The 23,294-nt window shown below is 52.2% G+C and overlaps 1 protein-coding gene across 7 annotated transcripts; it reads right to left on the bottom strand.

The window, feature by feature from the left end:
- Positions 1 to 43: 43 nt before the first annotated feature.
- Positions 44 to 23,258, bottom strand: zfyve9a (zinc finger, FYVE domain containing 9a). 7 transcript variants are annotated; one of them, XR_007384436.1, is made up of 20 exons: positions 23,000 to 23,258; positions 16,724 to 16,821; positions 15,736 to 15,843; positions 12,849 to 14,134; positions 12,340 to 12,439; positions 11,988 to 12,164; positions 11,597 to 11,781; positions 11,001 to 11,124; positions 10,700 to 10,822; positions 8,730 to 8,885; positions 7,712 to 7,936; positions 6,149 to 6,231; positions 5,730 to 5,834; positions 5,222 to 5,372; positions 4,968 to 5,048; positions 4,733 to 4,895; positions 3,408 to 3,513; positions 3,107 to 3,283; positions 525 to 2,616; positions 44 to 377 (listed from the first exon to the last, which is right to left on the bottom strand). XR_007384436.1 is itself a non-coding variant. In XM_048989757.1 (20 exons), the coding sequence occupies exons 5-20, from the start codon at positions 13,968 to 13,970 to the stop codon at positions 2,455 to 2,457; spliced, it is 3,240 nt and encodes a 1,079-aa protein (XP_048845714.1). In that variant the 5' UTR covers positions 13,971 to 14,134; positions 14,789 to 14,868; positions 15,736 to 15,843; positions 16,724 to 16,821; positions 23,000 to 23,258; the 3' UTR covers positions 44 to 2,454. The 7 variants fall into 7 exon arrangements, 6 of the variants coding, with proteins under 6 accessions (XP_048845714.1, XP_048845716.1, XP_048845715.1 ...); XM_048989757.1 differs by adding an exon at positions 14,789 to 14,868 and having other exon boundaries at positions 44 to 2,616; XM_048989759.1 differs by adding an exon at positions 14,789 to 14,865 and having other exon boundaries at positions 44 to 2,616.
- Between the last annotated feature and the right edge of the window lie 36 nt (positions 23,259 to 23,294).

Genomic DNA, 23,294 nt, shown 5'->3' with positions numbered 1-23,294 from the left:
ATAAGCAATAAACACACCTCAGAGGAGAGAAAATGTAAAGCTCTTCAGTTTTCTATAAGTTTTATTATACAGATACTACAGTTTTCAATAGACTGCTCTTATTGACATTGTAGTGTACATTGGAGAAAAATGTACAGTTTTTGGCTTTTAAATATGCTTATTTTTTCTTCCCATTAAGCTGTTGATTGGTGTTATTGTCTGGGAAGCTGTACTTTTTCCCAGCTGGTTCCATTTACACAGGTTATGTATATATAACATTATATATAATTTTTGTACAGAGGAATTTCACTTGTTCCATGTTTGGGGAAGGGGAGCATCACTGACCATGGAAATTGCCTTTGTTCCTGTATGCATGCAGCAGCAATGGATTCTGGGAGCTAATAAAAAAAAAAAAAACATTCAGGCAAAACAGCCACCTACAGTGAGCATCCCTGGGGAATCTCTCGCTCTTTCTGCTGAAATGTTAATTGCTGCGGTGGACTGGGCTGGAAGTGTGTCACCCACTCTGACTCACACAGACTCACCCCTCAGAGGCCCAGTCAGGCTGCTGTAAACATTTCCTTTAATTCCCTCACATCCCGCCGACTGGCAACTTATGGCAGATCAGCCACCTTCTCCACCTAAAAGCAAACCAAACAAACTCAGCCAGAAAGGCCCCGGCCTGTTTCAACATGAACTGATTCATTTCAGGTTTCGTTTCTGACTTCATGTCACAATTTCTTGAATTCAGCAGTGATTCACCACTCCCATAACCTCAAGAGTAAGTCTTCATGGAAAACAGCAGAAATCCAGACACTGCTTGTAGCTTAAAACTAGTGCAGTTTGTCTGAAAGTAAAGTAGTCTAAGGGGAGTTTGGCCTAAACGGCAGCCAGTAACTGCATGTCCCAAGTTCACTGCGGCTGACTTGCACACATTCACTCATAATCCATACATCTATGAAGTGACCGTAAACAGCCCAAATATGGTCGTCTGGCATCTGGCCCACACCATGCAGATCAACATTTAACCACAATATCCCACAGCACACCCAGGTTGGGAGGCAAATCTGCTCCTCAAAGAGCAGAGGATCTTGCCCGCTCTACAGCAGTGCTCTGCTTACACCTGGAGCAGCGTGGGTCAGGGCTGGAGTGCGAAACACATGCCGACAGGTCCTGATTGTCCAGTGGGCAAGTGAGCTCAGGCCTACGGGCCAGTCTGAGGACGTCAAAAATTAACACCTAACCTGAATCTTGCTTTATAAAGCCACAACCTCAACCATAAAAGATGGCTTGTTATCCACGTAATATCTAAAGCAACAATACGCAGGGGCAGAACGGAAGGGAGGCTCCCACGCCCCCCTCATCTAAGGTCACTCTGCTAAGATGAAGATGAAGGTCTGACACTGGCAAAACCTTTTCATGGAAACAAAAGTCACACAGATGCTAAATGCAGACACAGCATTTTCCAGGCCCAAGCTAATTAACACCTGACCTTTACACACCCAAGACATTTAACCTGTGTAACCCGGCACCTTACACCCAAAAATACGTAACACTGACATCTCTCTTGTGCTCCAAACGTCACCTTTTGTGGCCGGCGAGCCACAACACCGCTGAGTGCTGCTAAAAACCGCCAGCAGGTGGTGCAAGAGTCACCTGTTAAAGTGCACCGGTCGTGAGATGAGCATAGAAGAAAGGGTAGGCCTCGCTCTCCTCTGGGATGGTCCTGATGCATCAAAGCTGCGTAATCGACTCCGTTTATTCCACTTCGAAACGTTCATTCCATCGACAGTCCTTCTAAAAGTCCACTGCATCTTCTGAGCTATGTGTGTTTCTCTTAAGGTTCACAGTTAGCGGGCCGCAAACTTTAAGGGCCAATTACCATCCCCAGGTCCACGTCCCGCCATAGAGCGCCACCTTTAGGTGAGCAGAGGCTGACATCCATCCGCAGCTGCAGAGCTGATTAAAACACACTGTGATTATGAAATAAAGGTGATAGTCAGTTCTCCGTGAGGAAAATCACAGCCCAGGCACTGAGCACCGCAACTGAAATAAAACATCACACTAAACAGACCCCTACCCCCACTCGACCCCCCCTTGCAGTATTTCTGCAAACTGAAAGAATTCCCCAGCAGCACAAGCGAGGCAGCTCCTCACCCCCACTCCACCTGCTCTGGTGAACGAGTCCGACAGGCAGTGAGCACATGGCCGCTACAGCCTAGGTGTGATTACCCAGGGTGCAATGTGCCAACTTTAGCCAGCAGTGGGGTTGTGGGTAGGAAGCGGATCTGTCTGCCACATGGAAGCCCGATGCGGGTAGGATGGTGACCTGAGGCCCGGCAGGAGAGTCCAGGGTGCTTCCTTCCAAAAGGGAAGAGGCTCACGATGCAGTGGGGGGCAGAGTGCAGGGAGGCAGCGAGGGGGATGAGGAAGGCGGCTGGGGAGACAGGCAGCTGGGCAAGGGGGCTCATCCCTTTAGGAGATGTTCTCCAGGATGTAGAAGATAAGTTCGATGACGACAGGACCCTCGCTGATCTGACACGCCCCACTGTGGATGACGGGCACCAGTCCGCTGTCCAGGTCATTCATGTACTGAGGCAGTAGTGGCTGCCCGTTGCTGCCTGCCAGGTATCCCACCTGTGCGGTACAGGGAAGATGTCAGCCCTCGTTATGTGACACCCCCCCCGATCCAATAATCTGCTCAGGTCATGTGACACTGCAGAGTTACAAGCTGCCTTTCCCTGAGTAGGAAAGTTACAATAAGTTTGTGTGGAATGTCAAATGTCTTGCATTACATGGATTTATTTGTGGCTGTCAAATAAATGGTGAAAAATTCTATCCAGTTCAGTTACAATAAATCACCCATACAGTTAATAATTCAAGGCCATCAAGTAAGCTACTAAACAAAATAAATTATGATCGTGCCAAGTACCATGTAGCTATATTTAGACTCAAAGACTTTTTTAAAGCTTTCTTGCTAATGCATTTCTAAATAAATAAACAGGACAGTGTGATAAGTACATGCTTTTTACCTGCACCCTGACCCTTCCTCAGCACACAGACCTTTTCAACTTTTATTTCATCTGCTGTTATCCGTATGGGACAGTGCTACAAGCAGCGCCCTCACCTGGTCGGAGTCCAGAGTGACACGCAGGCCCAGCTTGGCCAGGCCATCCTCCTTCAGCAGTTTGAGGTGGGGGCAGAGGGCCACACAGAAGGCCTGTGCCATGTTCTCCGTCAGCCGGCTGTGGTCTGCTGGGTCGCTGAGTCCGCTGGACTGGTCATCACTCTGTAGGAAGAACACCTGCGAGACACAGGTCACAGGTCTGTGAGTCTTGGACACAGGGAACCAGCTGAAGTTCACATGAGGCAAGCAAACTGCTTCTCATCACAGCACCACACAGCCCAGAGACCGGCGGAGCCTGTACCTCAGTCCAGCGGATGACCTTCCCATTGGCCTTGTACTCTGAACCATGGAAGATCTTGACGCTGGTGATGGACTCCATGGACCTCCCATCGATGGGGCTGATGACCCTGGGTGAAGGACACGTTTCCAGGTTAACAGAGGTAAATGTTCTCTGGCTGGTCAGAATGGCCATGGCAAAGCAATTTGTTACACATGGACATAGACAGGCAGAGAACATGGCATCTCATCATGGATGACAGCTCATCAGCTGAAACTCAACCCCAGCAAAGCTGAGCTGCTATTCATCCCTGCTGATCCATCCCACACCATGATCTTGCGATCTCCCTGGGCAGCTCTCTGATCCGTCCTTCGATCACTGCCTGTAACCTCGGGATATCCACAGAGAATCACCTGTCCTTCACCTCTCGCACTGCTAGTCCTTCCCGCTTATGTCGAATTCTCCTCCTCATCAGAAGGCTTCATCCATTGCTTTCCACACAGGCCACTCAGGTACTTCTCCAAACCCTTGTCATCTTGAGACTAGACCACTGTAACTCACTCCTAGCAGGTCTGCCTCTGAGCGCCATTCTTCCTCTGCAACTGATCCCGAATGCAGCTGCTGGACTCGTTTTCAACCTTCCCAAGTTCTCCAACACCAGACTATTGCTACACTCCCTCCACTGACTTCCTGTTGCTGCCCGCATCAGATTCAGGTTTGGAGGCTCGCTTACAAAGCCGAAAATGGAGCAGCACCCTCCTACCTAAAAGACCTTCTCACCCCACACTGCACCACACTCTCTGCAACCCCCCAGCACAGCTCAACCGGTCCCACCATCTCTCAAGGGCCAAGGTAGACGTGCATCTACACTTGCCTCTGTTTTGGCACCTAAGTGGTGGCGTGATCTTCCCCTAGATGTCTGAAGAGCCGAGTTACTGTGTGCCTTCAAATGACAACTAAAAACCGAACCCTTTCGGAAGCACTTGGATTAGCACTTCCAGGATTATACTCATTTTTAAAATAAATAATCAGAATTTTAGAGTGATCGTATTCATAGCCGGGTTCACTGATGAGATTCCTAAGCACTTATGCAAGTCGAGGCTGTGGCTGAGGATGTCTGCCAAATGACGTAAATGTAAATGCAGACAGAATAAAATCTCCAGGGGTATATGCTCAAGTAAGATTTACAGATGAAAACTATATACGACAGCATGGAGATGCATGGTTATCAAAGAAAAATGCTCGGGGATGCCTGTGTCGCTTTCGCCCACACGTGCCCCCTCCCTTAAAGCTGCAGGTCCTGTGGTAGAACATGCAGCCCCCGCACGGGCATGGCCAGGCCCGCTCACCCTTTGTTGAAGTTGCGGTCGTCCTCTAACCACTGGATGTGGACGTGCTCTTGGCTTTCCTGCTGGTCGGCCTTCCCGCAGGTGATGGTGAAGTCCTTCATCTCCCGTAAGGCCTGGCGCAGTGCCTCCATCGTCTCCGCGGTGATCTGCACCATCACGCCGTCTGGGAGGAAGCCCGGGGTTACTCAGGACCAGGAAGAGCACCGGGAAAAACAGCAGTGGGTGACACGCGTACCTTCCACGATGCTGGATTTGGCCAGGTATCCTGAAGAGACTTTGAGGGCTCCGCTGAACACGAAGAAACAGGCGCCAGTCACTGAATAAAAGCACAAGACGGAGAGTGACTCAACCCAGCCAGGACACCTCAGGCCTTCAGCATACAAAGCTGAAGGAGATGCTGAGCCAACAGCTGCTGTAGCGTCCAGGGCTAGGAGCGGAGGAAGTCACAGGCCGGGTCTCCCCGGCCCCCCACCCCCCGGCTAGGCGCACCTTTGCGGGGCTGGTTGTGAATGCTGATCGCCTGCGTCTGGTAGTTGCCGTCGTCATTCTGCACGCAGACGAGGTGGGAGTCGGCTCGCTCGTTGAAGCAGGCGCCGATGGCCAGTACGTGCTCGTTGGACTTGTTCATGGCTTTCATCAACTGGGGACAGGCATGTACACAGACACATGAGCACACGCGCGCACACACACACACGCACATGCATGCACACGCAGACACACACACAGGAGTAGAGTATAGTACCATGTTAAACCTGTACATTCACAAGTCTATGAAAAACAACATCCATGCAAAACGGTTGACAAGGCAAATACTGAATAACTAATACCGATGTTGACCGAAAAGACAAAAAAGAGGGACGTCTGAAATAATGACAATGCAGTAAGACAGCTGGGCAGCGAATTCCAGGGTAGCGTGCTGTCTTCATAAGAAGCCCAGTTCTCACTGAGACACACACAAGTGAGTGTGTACACAGGGGGGGGGGGAAGCGATGCCCACCTCATTGTAGCGATTGCTGGGGATCTTGATGCAGGTTCTCCGCACCTCCAAGTCCACCACCAGCCCCGTCACCACAGGTAAGGTGTACTGGTAGTTACGGAAATCCTGGGATTGGGGGCGGCCAGAGATGGGGAGAAGAAGCAAGGTTCCGTTACTGACACGTCACAGCGCACCATGCGCCCTGGGCGAGTGGGAGAGCAGCTCGCCAGAACGTGCCTGAGGAGAAGCGAGAGCACACGACAGTACCATCTGCGGGATGGAGAGGCGAGCGCACACTGAGGAGGTGGGTGGGAAGAGGGGATCAGAGAGAGACAGAAGGAGATGGAGAAGAAGGAAGAGAGGAGTGAGAATAAAGGAAGAGGAGAGGGAAGGAAGGCGGGCGAGGGGCAGGCGAGCAGGAGAAAGGGGCGAGGTCTCACCGCCAGCAAGTTCATGATGGTGTGGCCCGTCTCACCAAAGAGAGGCTTCCGGAATCGCACGCTGAACAGCGGGCAGGGGTAGACTGGTGGGGGGAATGCAGCCGGAGTCAGCACACACATCTACGCTCATCTACGACTGTGGATCACTATGGCAACCACGCAGACAGTCAGACACCAAACGGTATTCTCGGAGTAAGGAGAGTGCAAATCCTGCTCAGGTCGTCACAGCAACGTGCTGCTGAGATGGAAATCACATAGCGGTGGCCCTCGGTGGTGGCCCTAACACACAGCACATATACTTCACTGTGGCAGATACAAAAAACATTATTCTCACTTAGACTTAGATTATTTTTAACTGTTGATTATTTTTGAAAATGTGAGAGGACTTAGAACACCAACTGCAAGATATTCATAAGGTAAAACCATAAAGAGACTAGGCACAGTCAGCAGGCAATGTCAGGCCCGCTGGAGTGATGTAGTGATGGGTTAGCTCGTAGCGAAGGGCTAGCGCACAGGGACGAGCTAGTGCTTAGTGATGGGTTAGCTCATAGCGAAGGGCTAGCGTACAGGGACAGGCTAGTGCTTAGTGAGGGGCTAGTGCACAGGGATGAGCTAGTGCATAGTGAGGGGCTAGCGCACAGGGACGAGCTACTGCATAGTGAGGGGCTAGTGCACAGGGATGAGCTAGTGCATAGTGAGGGGCTAGTGCACAGGGATGAGCTAGTGCATAGTGAGGGGCTAGCGTACAGGGACAGGCTAGTGCATAGTGAGGGATTAGCTCATAGCGGAGAGCTAGCGTACAGGGACAGGCTAAGTCATAGCAACGGGCTAGTACACAGTGATAGGCTAGTTCGTAGTATGGTCTCCATGTTGCGAGTCCAGAAGGAGGCTTTCGCAGTGGACAGCAGCTTGCGTGAGAAACTGCGGCATTTAATCCCAGCCATGATCTACAGAGCAACCACCCGCCTTCAGTTAGCTGGGATAAGAGGCTAGAAAAGCAAACAGGGCCAAGATAAGAAGGAGCAGAACATCCCAACCTGAAGCAGAACTGCTGTAACACAACTACCATGCAAACGAAGCCAGCTTCTGCGATCCGCTTTCACGTACTGACCATGGTCCCAGTCTGGACAGGTGAACATCTCCCCAACTCATGTAGGATTCAGAAGCTTGACCGATACACTGGTTCTCCAACTAGAACAACCTTCGGGCCAAGCTGAGGTCTTGTATCAGCAGACCCACATATTTAACCGCTTAACACAAAACATAAAGGCCAAAAATTCCAGGTCTGACCCAAGTCCCCGCTTGTCCTTTCAAAGAGCCTGCTGTAATGACTTTAAATGCAATGCAATTTCAGCAAAGTAGGTCACAAGGAGACAGACGGTTTATTGCAGCACACGCTCATTTTGCTCGAGGAAACAGGCGCCAGCTTGACCTGAATACGGCGCGAGATTGTTTGACACGTGTAGGCTGCCCAATCAAGGGTCAGGCAGAAGACCGGGAAGGTGGCGGCTGAAAGCTCAGGGCCCTCCACGCCCTAACCGTCCCCCCCCCAAGCCGACTCACATCTGTATTCAGCGCCCAGACGCAGCATGAGCCGGATGGGGAAGACCTTGGCCCAGGGTGTCTCCCATTTCTGGATGAGGATGCCGAAGAGGTAGGGTGGGTTGGGCAGCAGCAGGTCCTGCAGGGACTGGAAGGTGGGGCTGATGTAGAGGAAACCGCCATGTTCCCGGCTGCCCAGGAAGCTCTGGGTGAAGAAGGAGTGGCCCAGGTGGGTCACCACGTTTCCTGGGGAGAGCGAGAGAAACGCAGAAGAGTGTAACCGAGCAGTCAACATCCACTCCCATCCACCACGCACCAGGGGCCTCATCAGGGAATGGGTCATGGCGCCGGAGGTAGGTCAAGGCAGGCTGCCGCTCGAGGCCGGGGGACACCCCGGACAGGATGCCAGCCCATTACAGGCACAAACACACTCACACTCTGAGATCCATGTTAAAATGGCCCAGGGCTGCCCTGAAGGAGGTCCCACATATGCTGAACACTCATTGGCCGCTTTTCCTTCACTCTCTGATCAAACTCCTCCAAAATCATCTCGACTGGGTTTAGGTCAGGTGACCAGGTCATGTGATGCAGCACTATCACTCTCCATTGCAGGTGACACGGCGTGTCCAAATTTTTGACTGGTACTCTATATACAAGACCAGCAACAATCACCATAATGTTTCCATCTTGAACATCTTGTGAATTTAGGTTCTACATGTGTCAAGCAATATATCCATGGTTTCATTGTGTGTACTGGACTGAAAATTATGTAACAGATTTACATAGCAAACCACAAAAAGGCAACCAATCGATGACACATTTTGTCATCAACTATTTTTACCGCAGATTACTATCGACATTATCGATTCTTGTACCTACATGTTATCACCTTATTGTATTCGCGATATCACGTCATCCCAGCTATGCCCCCACCTTGCCTCTTCATAAAAATGCACCTTCATTCTTCCATCTTGACCGATGAACCTTGCTGGGTTATCAGAGCTGCACCGCAGAGCAGGAAGCCAGACGCCTCGCTCACCTGTCAGGGCTTCCCGGTAGAGCTGCACGAAGTGGCTAAAAATGTCCCTGGGGATGCTCTTCTCATCAGGGAGGCACTGCAGCAGAACCACCACCTCCGCTTGGCCCACAGCGTGCATCCCTTTTGTCGTCACACACCAGCACTTCCGGTTTACGTCTGTAGGGGGAGGCAGAGAGAGGGAACCGTGGAGTACGTCAGGTCTACGTGAGGCACTGAGCTGCTGAAGCATGTGACCCAGTTAGTACATGGAACAGCCACCTCAAAAGGGGACATGAGGTGAACAGTGACAGTAGATCGTTAATGAAACAAGTCAACAAGCTCCTTAGAAGTTCCAGGAGGCCCTGCTCTGTCCAGCTCCACCATTCCATCACTCCTGCAGTTCCAGAGGCTTCCTATAGCTCCAAATGCACAGACCCCTGAATACACACCGCACTTCCTTCAATGGCCACATCTTCCTTAGTGCCTGCCACTACCTTGAAGCTCCTGCTGAGCATTTCCTGAACCTGATCTTCATGCATCTAAAGACAAATCCACCTGGAAGAGCACAGACTGTTCTTTAACACTCTGGGCTCTAGGGGTAGGGAACACACTTACACTGGGGCATGGTCACTCGTTTCATTCAATATCATAAACTCAAATCATGGCAAATAAATTATTTCTTATATATTTGTTTTGGCATTAAATATTTTAATGTACTTTGTAAGTATGTCAGATTTAGGTAAGGTTTGCAATTTGACATCAGAATATAGACATTTCAAAATGCAGTCTGGAACACTTGCAGAAACATTATAAAAGTACATAGTAAGCGATGGTGTCAGTTTGTTTTGATCCCAGATATCTGATCACCAAAGTCTTGGCTACATGTTGATGACTAAATGGTGTAGTTGCAACATTCAGTTGGATAAATAAAGAAAAATCTAACTCATGTCACTATTTCTGGCCTCCTGCCATTGAATATGTAGGAGCTCTCATGTGTATGTATGAGCCATTCACACTTGGCCACATCCCCCCCCCCTTTTATGGCGCTGATGGGAATGTATCTGGATCGCATCTCACCGTTGCGTTGTTCATCAAATTACCATGCGAATGCGATTTGAATACGCGGTAATGCAGCTGTTTATAATGCGAATAGTGATCTTCAGGTGAAGGTGGGGCTACACGCCCCCATGCAGGTAAAACAAAGAAAGGTGGGATGGTTTATTTTTTTGCCAATTTAACCTAATTTTAAAAACTTTAATACTTCCAACATTAGACGTTTTGAAAAGAAGATGGATTAATCAGTGTTTTTTTCATGTTTCTACAATAAGATTTCAGTGAGTTATGAATTGAAATACACGAGAGAGATACGCAGCATCACCGACGATGCCGTCGACTCCAGAGGGTTAATTCCCAAATATCCCAGGAGAAGAATAATGAGCTGTACTGCTGAGGTGAGATCTGCACCCGCCAGGGCCTCCGTCACTGGTGTGAAACAACTGGAAGCACCTTCAGACGTCGGAGGCAGGCTTCCCCACCACACTCCAAACTGCGTACCTCAAGATACCTTAAACTTCTGATGTATACATATTCAGCTTGGGTGATGGTGGGACACCAGTCTGCTCACCGTCAAGCCAACTAAAAGACAGCCACACCAGCTCTACTCTAAGCTTTGTCCTAGAAGCTGGAACCTTACAAGATTTCATGATTGGCTGATTTTGCTCGAAGCTGGGAACATCAATGGAGAACTTCAACAAATGAAGTCTGATTAAAAATCTCCCAAAAGCGTCCCATCATTCACAGTTTTCACTGTGAACCACTCACATATTTCATATATTCAGTTTTGTGTTTCCAAATGCAGACGTCAAGAAACCCATTGCCATCTCCCACAATCCACAGGTATCCAGGTGAAAACCACCCACTCAGGGAGCACCACTAACCCCGCGAAGCACCAGAGATGAACGAGAAGGTCAATGAGAAGATGGGCCACTTACAGTTGACCAATTTGACCATGGCTAGCAGGTTGGCGTTAAGGACAAAGACCAGAGGATCCTGAGTCCCGTCCTCCAACTGCTGCATCATGAGGATCTCAGAAGGCCGCTCCTCCACGGCGTAGTCTGTGTGGATGAAAAGGGTCAAAGGTCACGGTGAAGACCTCCAACAAGGACACGCACTGGTGAGGATGCCTAAGCGCTACACAGAGACAAATATGACAGCAGCCAGAGCCATGGCGATGGACACAGGGAGATCATTAAGGCCTGGATGGAGGAGCTGCTGCGGCATGGCACTGCGTACCTCCTTTGACGCCGGTGGAGATGAGGATGGGAGGGAGTCCATCGTCGGGAATCAGATTGACTGAACTGCCCACTGGGCTTCCTACGGGAGCTCCAAGGCCATGGGAGGGGGCGGGGGGAGCCATCTGCGAAGATAGGGGGTGGGACCAACAGACCAGGGTCACTGCAGTCGTCGTCATCATCGCTGACATCACAAACAGAACCTCCAGTGGTCTACAGACAGACAGGCAGACACACAAACAGACAAACGACAGGCAGACACACAGGCAGACAGGCAGGCAGACACACAGACAGACAGGCAGACACACAGACAGACAGTCAGACAGATGACAGGCAGGCAGACAGGCAGGCAGGCAGACACACAGACAGACAGTCAGACAGATGACAGGCAGGCAGACACACAGACAGGCAGACAGACAGACAGTCAGACAGACAGATGACAGGCAGGCAGACACACAGACAGACAGGCAGACACAGACAGACAGTCAGACAGATGACATGCAGGCAGGCACACAGACAGACAGGCAGATACACAGACAGACAAACGACACAGGCAGACAGATGACAGGCAGGTGGGCAGGCAGCTCGGGGCTTAACCTCAGCTGGTGGTGGCGCGGCTTCCGAGGAGCCGGCTGTGGCCGGTTTGCCTGTATCCTGAGAGAGCAGCAGAGGCCCAGAAGGAGGGGAGGTGGTAACAGCTACCTTGGTGGAGTCAGCCACCTCCCCATTGGGCAGGATCCCATCTGCAAACCACACCCTCCTCTGCTCCCGTGGGAGGCTCCCTATTGGGGAGGGGGAATGTGGGGGGGGGGGGGGGGGGGGGGGGGGGGGAGGGACGTGTGAAGCTCTAGTCTGCTCCGTTACCCTGGACCGGCAAAAAGCCTGCAGGATGGCGTGAGCACAGGGTCACATGGCTTTCTCACACACGATGGGCACAGCGTGCGAGCTGCCATGTTAAATAAAGGCCATGCGAGGGCGGGCGGCTTACCCTCCGTGCCCGGGTGCTTCAGCACGCCCACGGGCACCATGACAGTGGGCGGGGGCGAGCTGAGGGCCCCCGAAGCCTGTGCCTGCTGCAGCGGCGGCACCGTAGAGCAGTATTCGGCGGGGTTGTTGGGGTTGGGGGTCTGGCCGCTTCCACCTGACCCTTTCTCCCACGATTGAGCTTGACAGTGACAGAGGCAGCCAGGGTCAAGGCGAGACAGTCGTCAACGATCCATCCATCCATACTGCTTCTCCCAGTCTGGGAGACACTACGTGCAACGTCTGATTATTAAATTATTATGCATAAAAACCAGTCATGGCCAGGAGGACGATGAGCATTGGCACTGGGTACTCACCAGTCATCAGCGCAGAGTGACAGGTGACACAGACTCGTGCCTCCTTCCGGTCCATGTACATTAGCCGGCACTTCAGGCTACAGCAGGCTGCGCAGAACACCTGCGGCGTCAGAGAGACCAGCGTCATCATGGTTACCACGGCAACAGGGGGGTGGGCACCAGCCCAGACACAAACAGGCCCCCACATCAGCAGATAGTACGCTAACTACTGAACTACACGTCAGGCGTCCAAGAGGTGATCGCCACCTTCCACCGGGATAGCCGGGAATTCTGGGAATGGGGCAGAGGATGAGGCACAAGTTCAGAAGGGGAATCTGCAGAACCGCAGAACACACGGACACACACACACACACACACACACACACACACACACACACACACACACACACACACACACACACACACACACACACACACACACACACACACACACATCCCAGACTTATTTTCAAACTCCACGTTTCTTTCTACCTCACACGGCGCGGTGGTGAACTGCAGTGGTGACTCACCTTCCCGCACGCTCGACAGTGATGCCTCCTCTTGGTGAAAGTGAACTTGGCCTCACACTTCATGCAGAAGGGGGCCTGGGAGTCAGGCACCCACACCGGGGCCACCTCCCCCAGGGAGCTGAAGGGCTTTCTGGACAGTGCCCCTAAGTGTCCCGCCTGTATGTCATTATCTGGGCTCTCCGGGGCTGGCACGGGACCCGATGGGCCCGAGGAGGCCGTCTCCCCATTCAAGCTGGGCTGCTCCCCGTAGCCATGAGGGCAGGACACCTCCCCGGGCTGCCCCCGGGGATCCTGGTTCTTGTTTTTGCCCTGGGGGCCCAGCTGGTTCTGTGGACGGCTCTGAGATTGGTTATGGCCCAACAGCGAGCGCGGGATCTGCAGCTTGAGGCCGGTGGGCTGCTTTGGCCGGGCCCCCCCATAGGGCACACTGACAGGCTGCTGGCGCCCAGTTCCCCTGCCCAGAGTGGCCCCCGCTTCTGGCCCACGGGCCTGTTCTGAGCACTCCTGCTTGCTCTCCTCCACCTCCTTCTCCTCAGTCACAAACTCCTCCTTGGAGGGGGGGCCACGGGAGCATCTAGGGCCTGGCTCCGGGGCTTCCAGGCCATTGGGGACGGCACAGGTGGAGGATTCCCCTTCCAGCTCCTCACTCTGACTGGCTGCTGAACTCTCAGCAGTCCCCCCATTGGTCACCATCTCCGGCTGACCTTCGGGATCTGCGTGGGCCTCGGGCTGGGCCAGAACCTCGAGGCTGTGCTCCCCCTTCGGGGATCCGATGATGCTGCTGTGCTCTGGGGGCTTGGATGGACCCACGCTGGTACTCGGCAGGTCGCCGCTGCCTACTCCATCTTCCACAGAAAAATAACTGTCTTTAAAGTAGGACTCTGCGCTCTCTGGGGGGCCTGCATCATCAGCTGGGGGGCTCCCAGCGCAACAGGGGGGGTCATCCACCTGATGGGGCCCATCATCGCTTAGAGAGCCCTCCGCGCAGCCGTTGAGGGCAGGACTGGGAGGGGCTCCATTTTCCAGGCTGCCCACAAGCTGGCTGTCGCCCCCTACCAGTTTGCCAATGTTAGGCTGGGCCGGGGGCCGCTCATCAGCGGCGGGGTCCGGGCCACCGGTCATGCCGAGGTCTCCCGCTGGCCCCCCCGGGCTCTCGGGAGGGGGCTTGAGGTTGAGCGGACTCAGGTCGGCGTGCGCCAGGGCGGGACTGAAGCTCAGCAGGTGGGTGGGAGGAGCCAGGATCTGGGTCCACTTGGCATCAGACAGCGTCGGTGCGTCCGCCTCATCTACAGGACGACAGGGTGAGCAGGCGGGTGAACGCGGAGCAGGCTCCCAGCAGAGAATTCCGGAAGAACTACCCTAGACTGGTCACACATACATCAACAGGTTTAGTTAAGAACCTGCAGCTACACGGTATGAGCAGTCAAACCAGCAGATCTACCCGAGCAAAGCCCAGCAGTAACCGAGTGATATGGATTCACCCAATTTGATAAGCAAACGGACACAGCTGTGTCAGAAAGGCAGCCGGGCCCCCTGTAAGCGACCTGCACTGAGCAGAGGAAGGCAAGGTCCCAGAGCGCTGTGTCCATGGTTACAGCAGACCCATCCCCGCAGGGTCCTGCGCACCCTGGGCCAGCTTCCTGGCACCATGCCATCAGAAGCAGGTCTCACAACAGAGGCGGGTATCGCCCATATAGTCTGGCACTGGCCTCCACCCTCACTGCAAGGCGCCACCTTCTGGACCTGCTAATTGAGTGGCCTAACCCAGGAGATAATCCACCATGCTGACATCTGAATGTGCTCAGCCAAGGATGGGCATCCTATCAGGCAGACAGACTAACAGACACAGACACACACACACCACACACAGACACACACACACCACACACAGACACACCACACGCACAATACCTTCCAATCCACACTCTGTTGCCACTGACCTGCTCTCAATACTGTTTTAATATGTAGGTTTGCACACTGCAGAGCGCCCCCTCCAGCTCTGGAGACTCCTTACAGGCTGCTGGGGGGGGGGGTTAGAGTTAAATAAGGCAGGTTGCACATGTACTGAGCTCTCGCTGTTCCCAAATGACATCGACGTGAAACATTTCATCCGTTAATAAAGCGCCTGAAAGCCTGCCGAGACATTTATCCGTGGAGTTACTGAATTAAATGCTACGGAACCACCAAGGCGAATCACGCAATCACACAAGTCTTCAAACACACTGAGATTAAGGACTGAGTGAAATACAAAGATCGCAGCAGAGTTGCATGCAGCAAAGCAGCTCTGAAAGCTAGACTGAGACACCCTCAGCACAGGAGGAGGGGTCAAACCATTATGTATAACCCCCAATCCCCACCACCCTAAATGTATAAATAATATAGAAAATCTCACCCAGAGAGCCCATCACAATGGAGCTGGCAGCAGCCTGCAGCCTCCACACAAAGGCATCATTCCGGGCAAATCTGTACACGTGTCAGTGAGCCCCAGAGCCCACCTCCAGCCAGACGGCTTCCCACGCGGCCACTGCACACTGACCCACTCCCACCAGCGACGCTGTGTGGGTCACTCCCCCCCCTCCCCACCAACAAAGCCCCTGAAGACGCCCACAGACCGCGAATCGCTGTGGTGTGAGATTCAGAGAAAGGGGGAGGAGCAAGAAACACCAGAGAGCAACATCCAAGGTGCTGGGACCCCCTACAGCTACTATTCCTGTACACTTTAATAGTCACTGTTTTTAGACTCTGGTAGTCAGCTGTGGGAAGGATGAGGTGGCGGCGGAATTAAAGAACACAGGCCACGCCCCCCCAATAACAACCTGTGCAGGCCACGCCCCCCCCAATAACAAACCACACACCCCCACTCAAAACAAGGCCCCTAGTCACTCACCTTCATTCTGCTCGAACTCGTCCAGCACCTTGTCCAGGTTGAAGGCTTCTGCCTGAAAGTAATTCTCCATGGGTCAGGAGCCGCCACCCTGCCGAGTGCTGTCCGGACCTGGGGAAGTCGAGGGGAGGGGGGTCCTTTAGAGCAGCACCTCCACCCTGAACTGCGCACTTCTTGAAGCAGACTGACCAAACGCCAGCTGTCACAGCTTGGGGAAGGTACAGTGACTAACAGTGCACCCACCTGGGTTCACACACCAGAGACCAGGACCTCAAATTGACCCCCACTGCCCTGGAGTCCAGACTGCCCCCCCTCCACTGCCATATCGTTGCCCCAGGGCATCAGACTGGCATAACGCCACCCCTCTACGGCAGCTGCATCTCCTCAGGGCACCTCGCCACAACATCACTGACCATCGAACTGCTTCAGGTCATCACTGCCAGCTCTTAATAGGTAACATTTACATTAATGTGAAGCACTTTCTAACACCAACTGCGACCCCCTACTGTCATAGCGACCAGTGAAAAATGTCCACAAGTCACCAGAAAGTTCTGGGTGAAGCAGGTAAACTGCAGAATCGTGCAAAGAGGTTGTGTCAGGCATGTCCTGAGGAGCCTAGCCTCGGCGCCCCACAGAGGACAAGGATGCGGCCTCAGTGGGCGGCACCATGACGCCACACGCCAGCGGGACTGAGCTGGGATCGCTGCCCATGGGCGGGGGGGGAGGTAGGGCAGCCTCTGCCATGAGCGGGTGGGACAACCAAGGCCAGAAATGACGCAGCCTTGGACAACTTACATAACGCATAAAAGCAGGGTCAAAATGTGAGAGCCGAGGATAAACACCGGCACACTGAGGCCTAAACAAAGCAGCGGCACGGAATGAGGCTCAAACTACAACCATACAAGACAAGAGGAGTGCAGAGGAGCCGGGGAAATCAGGCTGCTGTCTACCTGCTGATTGGCTAAATGTTTTGATTGGCAGTGCCCCTCACCTGTCGACAGGTCCTATTCAGCAGTCACAGGCAAATGCTCGGGGACTTCTCAAAGGGCAGTTGCTCCTTCCAATCACATAAACATGTGGTGCCGGTACCTGTGACAGAAGACAAGATATGAGTGGAAGAGGAGGCGAAGGGCCCCAGTATGAGTGTGCGCGCAGAAGAGAGTGCAGCAGGCCACACAGGCAACGCGTGTGACTCTGCTGATGGGGACAGCTGGGGAAAAAACTGCAGAGTCTGGCTTCACGGTGAGGAAAACGAGAACAGAGGGGGAAGACAGCGGGACGCAGGAAGGCACTGCCACCAGTAGGAGAGCTGATGCATGACAGGGGGGTGCAGACCTAATCCCCCTCACCAGGGACACACAATCCCCCCCCCCCCCGCCCCCGCTCCGAACTCCCCAAAATTAGCCAGTCAGGGCCACAGTTTAGTCACAAAATGTCCAGTGTTGTGGTACAGGGCACGGCACCTCCCCGGGCCTTAGGGGCACCTATGAACACCTAATAAGGTGCGTACAACCGATCCACCATTGTTCACAGACTTTGCTTTCAATGGCAAGAGGTGATTCTAGAACATTCGGCACAGAAAACTCGCTCATACAGCCAAAACCAAAAACAAATGTTTTTTCCAACCATGATTAGACTTTGCTTCTTTGCAAGCACAGGTCACATTCGCCGGATGTTGGCATGTTCCAAGCAAAACAGGCATCTTCTCTGTTGACAGTCAGCCTCACTTAGTATTTTGCTCACATATGCGAGTCAATGAATATCAAAAGCCCCTCATTGCGTTGCTGGAAGTCAAGTGGAAAAAAAAATGTTACTACCTTCCCCTTGGGAGCATAAATTAATAATGATGACCTTCAACATCCGAGGCAATGCGTAGGCCAGAGGACACTGAACACGCACTCAACACAGAGAGCAGAGAGAGACCCAGGGACCCTAACACACACCCGACACAGAGCACAGGGAAAGGGACTGATGGCACCAAGCACACACTCAGCATGGAGAGCAGAGAGACCCAGGGACCCTAACACACACTCGACACAGAGGGCAGGGAAAGGGACTGATGGCACCAAGCACACACTCAGCATGGAGAGCAGAGAGAGACCTGAGGCCTCTCACACACACTCAATGCAGACAACAGAGAGAGACGGAGAACACGGGCAGAATACACACAAAAATGCATACAGTCTACTTTAGCTAGGACAGACATTTTCTAGTAGTGACACATATTACTTTACGTGGTTTTATTTTAATCAGTGGCTTTCATCAACCAAATGTGAGTGATGGAGCAGCTCTGTGCCATTCACTGTAACACAAACAGCACTCTCCTTCCCAGGCTGCTATAAATCTATGCACGAGTCCACAGGAAGCCAGTGCTGACCAGCTGGGCACAGCTAGGGTTCAGTGTGTAATTAAAGAACTTGATTACAGAGTACAAGTCAGTGTAAAGAAGGCAATGGCCACCAGATTGCAGCAGCGTCGAATTTGGCTCCCCGCGCTGAAATTCAACTAACTGCCGCACATCACAGGCACTGACTCAGTGACCAAACCGGACCCTGAGTCACGCGTACTCAAGGACGTTCAGGGAAACCGTGCCACCACCCTGCACGATGAGCCGCCTCAGGGGAAGAGCCACAACTGCGAGGCTCAGCGCAGAAACCTGCTCTGCTCTCCGTCTCCCGATGACCACGAGGCGTCCTGCACATTCCCATCACTCAGGACAACGTGCTGAAGACCAAATTTCACATCCCAAAGCTACGCAATGAGACCTGCTGGCAAACCTCAGGCCGCACACAGAACACATCAAGACAGCTCAACCCCTCCTCCCAAGGGAAAGCGACAGATATTAAGATTTAATTACTCTGTGCTTACCCTGAATTATACATTGCAGCACAAAATAATTGAAGGTGATGTATTTTTAGCAGCTCATCTCAGCGTAGCTATTTCTAGTGTCCACCCTAGTTTTTCACACGTCTTTTAACAAAACGCCTCCCAACAGACCCCTGACAGGGACACCGACGAGGAGCCACAGCCTGTCACATCACTACTGCATGTCTGCTGTGAGGATCACCAGGTCCAGGTGCAGCCGTCGTCTCTCCCGTTCCTACTCAGATGTTCATTCAGCTATAATTTATTAACAAGGCCTGCGCTGTGCTCTGGCTCAGAAACTCTCGGACTGAAGGAACGCTGACTGAAGCCCAATGTGGCGCATCGACGGTGGGTCTCCTCGAAAACACACGAGGGCCGTCCTCGGAGCAGCATCTCATTCTGCGTGTGCCGACCCCAGTGGTCCTTAAGCTGCTCACCGGGCTTAAACGCCACTCCTGGCAGACTTTGCATTCAAAATCTCACCCTCAATTAGTTTTTTAGCCCAGCCGTGTGCAACACTGTTTGAAACAATCATAGCTGCTTTGCCGCACAGACAGGAAATACCAGATTCCAGTTTTTACAGAGGAGTGGAAACCTTTTACTGTAAACAGCAAATATATATTTATTTATTTATTTCAACTGGTCTGGTTAGTGTGTGTGTGTGTGTGTATGTATATATGTGCATATATTATATTATATATATATAATACACACACACACACACACACTAACCAGACCAGTTGAATCCAACAGCACAAGCTAGTGAGGAACTCGGCTGAAAGTACCTGTGTGAAATGTGACTCTATAAAACATGATGCTGAGAGTGACCTTAAAATGACACCTAGGCATAGATATCGTGTTCTCCTGCCTAATGCATTTACAGCGTGGTCATGCTAAGCCCACCGCTATGAAAAACACCCATGTTAGTAAGGGAACTCAGGTAAGGGGCTGGATCGATGCTGATCCTTTGTCTCTTACTTGTGACCAACACACAATGAGCCCACATGCTGGCATGGGAACCGGTGCTGCAGTCTAAACACACAACCGGAACTGTGTTGCTAAATAAATAGTAACATAAGCAGGCAAAGGTTTCAAGCTACAAGCTAGGAATGAAGGAAGCGGGTTCATGAAGAGCACATGATGCTACGCTTGCTTATCCTCTGAAATGGCACTGCAGACTCTGCAGCAGGCCTTAGCGTCAACGGAGGAGACACACTTCCCCTTATTGTTCCCAATCCACCCCAGCATCCCTGCCAAGGGAAATGCGATTTCCTTCACTTACGAACGACATTTTCTCGCTCCTAGAAAGGCAGCTACACGACCTCGCGGCTTTGGGGCAGGGCAGCGAGCCCGCAGAGCCTCCTGCTCGCCTTTGTGAGATGCTGACCCATCTCCTACTTCATTAGCTCCTACGCTGCAGGTCCAAGAAGCAGATGGCTGACGGACAGATGATAGAACCAGAAACACAATTTTAAACGTGCAAGGGCTGCCTGATGAGAGGCCCTCTGTTGGGGATCATTAATAAAGGGGAAAACAAAGAGCTTATGCTTCTATGTGAAGCTGAGAGCCGCTGGGCACATGCCCGCAGCAGCTCTGCAGTGCTCTGACCAGGAAGTAATGTGAATGGACAAGTAAAAAGCAGGACATAAGATACAGCGAGAGGAAACCAGCAGGCCTGGCTGTCGAGGCCACGCAAATTTTGCTGACAGCTCCCAAACATCTCAGGTATCTCCTCCCAGGGACTCTGGCAAGAAGATTGAGCGAAGCGGGCCGGATGCTGCTTCGGAGTCAGCCCTTCCGCCGACCGCCCCAGGTAAACGGACTCGTCAGCGAAGGCTGGTCACCTGCCTCTCCACGACTTGGCAACCTGGGGCCCCAGCCTTGAGACCATCACTTCGACTGCATGGGAGGTTAAAGTCTCAAAAGGCAAAAGGATCCCCAGTGAACAGAAAATGCACTGACTCACCTACGCCCCTTTCAGAACTGCACTGCCACCCTGAACTTATCTAGATATTCTGCAGAGGGGCTGTTTATGTGAACGCAAATGTCTGAATCAGTCATATCAGACATTAAATGGACTTTACCCTGGTAGCTCCCTAATACAAAGTCTCGATAATTTCTTATTGACCCCCGAGTGTGAATGGAGGAGGGAGAATTCCAGAGAATTCACCGTGAGCAAGTGGGCGTGTTAGTGCATTTGTATCATGCGACTGGCAGAAAAACAGAAGCATAAAAACATGCAAGAATGAAAAAGATGGGTCATTTACACAAAGACGACTCCAATGAACATGGCTAGCTGGAGAGACGACGTGATTTGGGGACTTCTGTCAGAAGTGCTGTAAACAAAACACAGATTTCCGCAACATACTTCAGGCGTCGTGTCCTGCTCCCTGCATGCTCTACCCAAGCGCCACCCCTTGTCTAAAAAACCTGGAGTATTTCTAGTAGATGTGAACCCATCTGACAAGGACACTCTCCAATTGTGTGTCACATGTGTGAAAGGGCAACTCTGGGAAATGTCTGGACCTGATTCTCCAGACATATGTGAAAACAGCTCCCTCTTTTTAAGTGCTGCAAGACAGGTAAGCAGATGGGAACGAGTGGGCGGGGGTAGGAATTTCAGAAGGTTCCAGACTCTCAGAATTCAATACGCTCCGAGTCCAAATGCATGCTTATACTAGTATACTGAGCAAGACACCAGTGTGAGACGACACCGCACACCAGGCTGTGTACACAGGAACTACCACAGACAGTGGATATTACATGAACTCCTCTAACTAGGGGAGAGTCCTAGCTAAGGTGGCCAGTGTGATCCTGAAAAAGACACTTTATGATGAGGAAACTTTTTTTTACTTAGCATAGCATAAAGAAATGAAACCAAGCATGAATGTGAACTTTTCTACTCTTCTACAAACACGCACACGATTGTTAGGTTCCAACAGGCACACTAGCATCTAATGTTTCCACAATTAGTGCAGTGCAAGCGACAGAAAGCAGAAAACGGAGGACAGCTGGGTCAAATGCTGGTCTTTAACACCACCATGGCATGCTTCATAGTTTCTTTAACTTTAACCTGGGAAATAAATGTTTTCCAGAAGAAAATACAGGCAGAAAAAACCAGGATCAAATTTAGCCCTCTGATAATGTGACAGACAGGAATGAAATAAGTGATTTATGAGACATGAATTCAGTGAGGGACTTCAAAGTTACACAATGGCAAAAGACCAACGGTTCGGCAGCGACAGAGCCAATCTATAAAAATTAATTAACTCTGTGTGAAAACAGTGAATGTGTGCGTGAATGGTGTGTGTGTGTGTGTGTGTGTGTGTGTGTGTGTGTGTGTGTGTGTGTGTGTGTGTGTGCGCCCTGCGATGGGCTGGCCCCCCATCCTGGGTTGTTCCCTGCCTCGTGCCCATTGCTTCCGGGATAGGCTCCGGACGCCCCGCGACCCAGTAGGATAAGCGGTTTGGAAAATGGATGGATGGATGGATGAATGGATGGATGTGTGAAAACATTCTGCACAAGATACCACTTAGTGAATCATGCCTTGATCACAGACGACCAGGATACCCTCTTGCTCCAGTGTGCACCATCTTTACAGGATGTACAGGAAGAAAAATATACGTGGGTAAGGGGTTAGAGAGGGAGCAGAGGGTGGAGGGGGAGCAGAGGGGGAACAGAGAGGGAGCAGAGGGTGGAGGGGGAACAGAGAGGGAGTAGAGGGTGGAGGGGGAACAGAGAGGGAGAAAGGGATGGATGGGAGCAGAGAGGGCCCAGGAGGGAGCAGACAAGGAGTACAATATGGGGGAGAACTGAAAAGTAGCAGAGGGTGGAAAGGGAGCAGAGAGGGGCCAGAGAAGGAGCAGTGGACCAGAGAGGGAGCGGAGGACAGAGGGAGACCAGAGAGGGAGCGGAGGAAGGAGGGAGACCAGAGAGAGAGCGGAGGACGGAGGGAGACCAGAGAGGGAGCGGAGGACGGAGGGAGACCAGAGAGGGAGCGGAGGACGGAGGGAGACCAGAGGACAGGAGGTGGGAACCAGAGGCTCATCCCTGCAGCCACTGCCTCGCATGAGGGAGCGAGTGAAACATGTGCAGCCTGGAATCTTAGGGAGCCAAAGCGGACTGCCCGATACCGAGCTCTCTACTGCCGAACCGGTACCCTTAACCGGCGTGGTCTTGAGATGTCGAGCCGTAATGCGGCTTCGGAACCGCCCGCAAACGCCGCGCTGCATCTCCGGCCGTGGGACATCACTTGGGTGATGAGTATCCCCCATTTTGAAACGGCACATAACTAACCGTAACTTATCGAGAACCTGGCGGCTGGAAACCGGTGCGGCATGAAAATAATGACGAGAAATTTTTAACTAGAGACAAAACAGCTAAGTCGTCCATGCGCGCTCACCCGAGGAACACTCATCTTCATCATGCGACTCCGGCACGGGCGTCCGGCGCTTCACGGCGAGCCCTGCAGCGGGGCAGCCTTGGCGATATCGCTCACAGCTTCTTCACAACCGCTCTTTTTCCCCCTTTCGATTCGTATCCAAGTCTCCTTGCTGTTAACTCCGATATCTCCGGGCTCCGGCGGAAAGAAGCCGTTCAGTTGGAGTGAAGGCAACTGGCGTGTAGAAGGTTACGAATCCGCCGCCATCTTGGCTCTAAACGTAGCGGCTGAAGAGTCGCGCGCCACCCAATCTTGA

This window comes from Brienomyrus brachyistius, chromosome 21, assembly GCF_023856365.1.
Source record: "Brienomyrus brachyistius isolate T26 chromosome 21, BBRACH_0.4, whole genome shotgun sequence".
In the NCBI taxonomy this organism is placed as follows: domain Eukaryota; kingdom Metazoa; phylum Chordata; class Actinopteri; order Osteoglossiformes; family Mormyridae; genus Brienomyrus; species Brienomyrus brachyistius.
Note: the sequence above shows the minus strand (reverse complement) of the source record. Positions and strands in the feature narration are given on the sequence as shown.